We start from the raw sequence: 6,000 nt of genomic DNA on the forward strand, positions 1-6,000 counted from the left end.
AATCACGTTTGAGGTGTCCTCTTAAGTGATATCAACAGACACCTAGAAGCTCACCCGTCCGCTCTTCTCTCTCCTCAGGGCTCACGAGCAAGAGTTGACGAAGAGGCACGAGAGGGAGCTCGCCGAAATGAGCGCCGTCCACAGCAGAGAGACGCAGAACATGCTGTCAGACTTCAACAAAGCCCAGGAAGTGCTCAAAGACAAGATCTCCGCCCTCCAGATACTGTACGTACACTCTGCAAACACAGCTATGCAACAATGGAGGTCTATAGCACAGAGGAATAACACTCATGAACTCAGGATTGCCTTGATGCACACAGGTCAACCTATTCGTCCTAGATAATGTAATTATGTGTTGTTAAGGTGCCAAGTGGAAGCTTAAAGCAACAAAAAAGGTTTTTCTATAGGGAGAATCACAGATGTCGCAGTCATATTTGCCTGAACACGTCTTGGTTTCCCCCCCACAACCTCTAAACTTCATGTCTTCTAGTCCAACAGACATTCAATTATGGAAGTTGAACACCTTGCTTTTCTTTTTTGTTCATACAATAACCTACTTACTGCATTATATAGGCATACCTAAACACACTTATACATCTGTAAGTCACATAGGATCAGGCGCGTCCATGGAGACTATTTTCATTTTCGCATGCGTCAGGTGAAATGGAGGCGGCTGTGATAAACAATGTTCTTCTCAGCTAATCATATCGCTTGAGTCATAGGTTAAAAACAGCTGCAGTCGGCCGTGCGTGACGAAACTGGCTCGCAATGAAAGGCAGCACCAATAGAGATTTATCGTCGCAACCTCAATCTGTACCTGAGCCGCCTTCTTTCAGAAACAATGGATTTACATTTGCTAAACAAAGAACAACACAAAACGATTTTTTTTTTAAATACTCCATGAAATCAAAGATGGGAAGAGAGAAACACAAATGCCAGCATTGTCTAGTGCTCCTGAATCTATATTCATGTGTCGTAAGGGGCCTTTATGCACGCTGCACTATGGGGTCTTTGATCTAAAAATACTCTGTCCAGACTATTTGACAAGTCCGGGATTTTCAGGCAGCTGATTCCAACTTTATGCAAGATTTATATTAAAAGCTTTTAGTTAATTAGTGTAAAAATCCCAAGTTTCACACCCTGGATTTTCTACTGTGAGCAATCCTGGTGTCAATATGGCTGCGTCTCACACAGTAAACTGTAAGAACTGTCCAGTCGGCCATTTTGGTTTTCCAATGTAATGAGCAGAGTCTGTTGCGTTCATGTGTTGTGATTAGTTCATCTGTTCAGTCCAAACAGTGCCATCGGACTGCCGTTCTCGCTGTTATCTTTACTGAAGTATGAACCACAAGTGCAAGTTATAATCGAACCCACAGAGAGGATTCAGTGTGTCATCACCCTTAAAGTCGACAAGCACAAACAGAAAACAACAAAGAAATCACCAAGCATCATGTAAAAATGTACCCCAAGAATGCAAAGTGTATTGTGGCCTAATTTGGAATAAAAAGGTTTACACAAAACATATCAATAATGAAATATTGCCATATTCAGAAGAATAGTGTAATATAATAATAATAATAATAATAGTAGTAATATTAGTGTGCATGTAAACATAGTCGGTGTTGTTGCGGAGGTCATTAACAACAAAAATAAGTACCACCAGTGTCACCTAACACCTGAAGACATTTTTGATGAACTACCAAAAACAAAATCATTATTTTAACAGTTGTTGATGTAATTTTGTCTCCCCAAATGAAAGTTTCAAAACCTTTCCCACACTGCCAGGATACTACTCTTAACATTCCTTTTGTTATATTTTAATTTTACATTATCATATTGATCTGAATACAATCAAATGTGCCAATCTTTTGTCTGCAAAATATCAGACTCCATGTGTAGTTTGTGTATAAAATGCAAACCCATTAATTCCTCAACTTGTAATTAAACCCATTAAATACTCAGACATCACTTCACTGTCATTAGTGGTACAGAAGATCCGTCCCTGGCTAAACAATGGCCAGGGCCTGGCTAAACAATGGCCAGGGCCTGGCTAAACAATGGCTTCCCATAAACCAGTTCCATTGTTCTGCCGTGTTGATTGGACTGGGTGGTGTCTGATTTGCTTCATGCCTCAAATTTGGCAAAATATCTGTAAGCTCGCTTTTTCACCTGAACAGTTGAGTAGTGGAATGAATGTACTGTATATTTACATGTTCATTGTTTCTTTACATTGCACATCACTTGTGCATGAAGTACATGTTATTACGGCATGTGCCAGGCTGGCATTATCATTAGTTATTCCAGTCTTCCTGTAAGCGACCATTGTCAGTCGTTGGAAAATAGTAAATAACAAATAATAGACTCAAGAAAACCCTAAAAAAACATCTGAACTATTCGCTATACTATTAATAAATCAGCTACAATTTTAAAACAATACTCTTAGAACATATTGAATTCAACTCTGATGGTACCAGCAACAACAATATGGAAAACTAGAGTTCAACCCTCTTGGGGGGGTTGCCCAAATGTACTGGACAGTATGGAGTAACTTCGGTCTACATATCAAATATCCTGAGTTGAACAACTGTATAGACTCCTGAAATAAGGATCAAAGACATTAAGCTTAACAAGTAGTGATGCTGTGGGTCTAAGAAATGTATTTCATCACTGAATATGAAGAAGAAGATGTAAATGATTGATGCCATGCAGAGAGGATACTGTAGGAAAGAGTGTAAAGTGAATGACCACCAGAGAAAAGCTGTTGTTGATTATGTTGATGTGATGTTGATGATGAGAAGAGTTTGCATGGGATGTTGCATGAAGGATTGCAGGTTAAAACAGAGATTGAAAGAAGAAGATGGCTGGAGAATGAAAAAAGAAAGAAGTTGAAAGGTGTATTTTTTTTAGCCAGTGGGCAGTGGATGATGCCAAGTCATGAGAGAAATGATGTAAACCAAACCTCAAGAGAAAACTGGCCCGTTTCTGAGATAGACAGAAGACAACAGATGAAAAACAGAGTAAGATAAAGGAAGCCATGGATGGAGTGTGTGTGTGTGTGTGTGTGTGTGTGTGTGTGGTGTGTGTGTGTGGGGTGTGTGTGTGTGGGGTGTGTGTGTGTGTGTGTGTGTGTGTTTGTGGGTGTGTGTGTGTGTGTGTGTGGTGTGTGTGTCATGCAGCGAGCTAGCATCCTCTCAGAGCTGACCTCCTTTTAATCTGACTCAGCTGAGGGTGAAGAGGGTTAACACTGGTCAATGGAGAAAGGCCAGACTCTCTGGACTAATGAAATGGACCAGAGTCTGGTAGGATCAGGCTAATGGACCAGAGTCTGGTAGGAGCAGGCTAATAGGACCAGAGTCTGGTAGAGCCAGGCTAAGGACCAGAGTCTGGTAGAGCCAGGCTATGGACCAGTGGTAGTGGGCTAAGGACCAGAGTCGGTGGAAGCAGGCTAATGGACAGAGTCTGGTAGAGCCAGGCTAATGGACCAGAGTCTGGAGAGGCAGGCTAACGGACCAGAGTCTGGTAGGATTGGGCTAATGGACCAGAGTCGGTAGAACGGGCTAATGGACCAGAGTCTGGTAGAGAGGGCAACGGACAGAGTCTGGTAGGAATCGGGCTAATGGACCAGAGTCTGGTAGGAGAGGCTAATGGACAGAGTCTGGTAGGAGCAGGCTAATGGACCAGAGTCTGGTAGGACCAGGTAACGGACCAGAGTTGGTAGGACCGGGCTAATGGCAGAGTTGGTAGGACCAGGCTATGGACCAGAGTCTGGTAGGACCAGGCTAACGGACCAGAGTCTGGTAGGAATGGGCTAATGGACCAGAGTCTGGTAGGACCAGGCTAATGGACCAGAGTCTGGTAGGAGCGGGCTAATGGACCAGAGTCTGGTAGGACCAGGCTAACTTAGTTAGTCCATCACTTTGGTCAAGACTAAAATATCTCAACAACTATTGGATGGATTGCTATTAAAGTTAGTAAAAACATGAATAGTCTCCAGAGGATGAACCTCATCGACTTTGATGATCCCCTAGTGCCTCCATGAGGTTGACCTTTATGGTTTTTGGGGGAAATGTCTTGGCAAATATCGGAGTATTGCCATTATATTTGGTTTACACTTTCATGTGCACCTGTGTATAAATGGCAGTAACTTTGGTGAAACTCAACTTTTTATCCAGCACCATCATCATGTTAAAAATGTAATTTGTCCACTACTTTACAGTGAATTAAGACTAAACATGTCTACTTCCTGTGTTATTTTGAGCTGTTTTCTGGGACATATTTACTTCTATGGTCAGCAGTTTTTTTTATTTTCTGGCACTTTGTTCACTTTACTCACGAAAGAGGCATTTCTGACGCTGTCCCCAGAGATAACCCACCATGTCTTCCATCTAATTAAATAAAACGCAGATCTGTCTTAACCGCAAGCCCTGTCCCTTCCCTCCTAATTAGTCACAGAGGTGACAGCAGCCTCGTCCCCTGTCTACAAACACGTCTCCCTAAACAGCCTCAGAGATGCTCCACCACTTAGCTTTCATGAATAATTTAGCATTTTGTCCTGTGTCTTAGCCTCGTGAGAGGACGAATGTCTGCGGGTTACAGTTTGGGTTTTGGTCATCATGCAGCCTAAATGCGGTTTGTAGTCACATAATGCATCATCAGCAATATTCCAGCTTGTATTTGTTAAAATCCTAAATCTGGACACCTGAAACACAATTACAGTCAACACTTGAGAAATCAGAAATCACTCTGAAATCAGCGTGTAAGTAGTTAAATCTCATTGGTAAACATTGACAAGATTAAAAAAGATTCCCTGGATGCCAAGCAAGAGCCTTTAGGACGTTTTCACAGCTGTTTGAACCCAACCCTGATGCAATTGGTCGGATACTCCGTTTTATTTGAGGTGGTATGAAACTTCATTCGAACTCTGGTCCGGCCCAAACAACCAAAAACGGTCTCAGTTCACTTCTAAGTGAACTAGAGTTCGGTTCACTTCAGATGAGAACGCAATCCGACCCAAAAACAGGAAGTGGACCAAAAACAGAGCATTTACTAGTCTGCGATTTGAACCTTGCACACAATTTACAGATTTATACATGATTTAAAGCTATAGTGCGTAGTTTCTGTCGCCTCCATGAAAAATTTTAAGTAATGACAACTTCCGTGATCAGGCACGCACACATACTCTCTTTGTCCATTGCTCACTATGTTTTAGCTGCTTAGATTGTTCCCCTTCTTCTAAAATATTAGAAACACTAATGCAGAATCAGAAAACCCAAGACGTTTGTACATAACCCGTGTGTTTTCTTCCCATTAACCATGAACCTGTCCTTCCACGTCAACATTGAAAATTAACATTTTTTTGTGCTTTTCTGATGTTTTTGTTAATTTCTGTGATTTATTTGTCACTTTTTTCAGCTTTTTTCACTTTAAAAACAAACAAACCTGAGCTGGTTTAATAATAGGTTTTACAGATATTCTTGGAATTCATGGTCAACAAACCTCATTTATATCAAATTATACATTCCTTTTTAGTTAAAAAGGCAGATATTATGAATTATTTTGACAAATAGTTCAGATCAGAGGATGTTGAGTGGATCTCAGATGGGTAGATGTCAAAGTTTAGGCCGGATACTGTTTTCAAACCATTAAAAAAAAAAATTAAAATGCTATAAGGTTAAATAAAACACCCCAAAAATTCCATGAAAGTAATCATTAATTTAACCTCAAGAATGTTGTATGGAATCGTCCATGTTATTTTGAGGCAATTTGGTTAAAAGAAATCCATATTTCTGATATAAATCACTTTGAAACGGGTCAATTTGACCGGATAACGACACAAGGGTTAAATTTGGTGTTGCTCCAATATTTCTGAGACCAGAAGCGAGTTTCACTCAGATATTCTGTCTAATAAACAAGCGACCGTTTCGACAGCTTGATACTTGTTTACAGTGTTTGGTGCATTTGACAAATTCCCCAAATAGAAAATGCAACAACTCCCCCCCC

At 40.9% G+C, this 6,000-nt stretch overlaps 1 protein-coding gene across 6 annotated transcripts in view; it reads left to right on the forward strand.

Moving 5' to 3' along the window:
• The window catches only part of fam184ab (family with sequence similarity 184 member Ab), a 187,258-nt gene that overhangs the window by 164,057 nt on the left and 17,201 nt on the right, over positions 1 to 6,000 (forward strand). For all 6 annotated transcript variants that reach the window (XM_032543041.1, XM_032543045.1, XM_032543042.1 and 3 more), the window contains exon 18: positions 79 to 225. In XM_032543041.1, the coding sequence (XP_032398932.1) occupies positions 79 to 225 (147 nt within the window). The remainder of the gene's footprint in view (positions 1 to 78; positions 226 to 6,000) is intronic.

Source organism: Etheostoma spectabile, chromosome 18 (genome assembly GCF_008692095.1).
Source record: "Etheostoma spectabile isolate EspeVRDwgs_2016 chromosome 18, UIUC_Espe_1.0, whole genome shotgun sequence".
Taxonomy (NCBI): domain Eukaryota; kingdom Metazoa; phylum Chordata; class Actinopteri; order Perciformes; family Percidae; genus Etheostoma; species Etheostoma spectabile.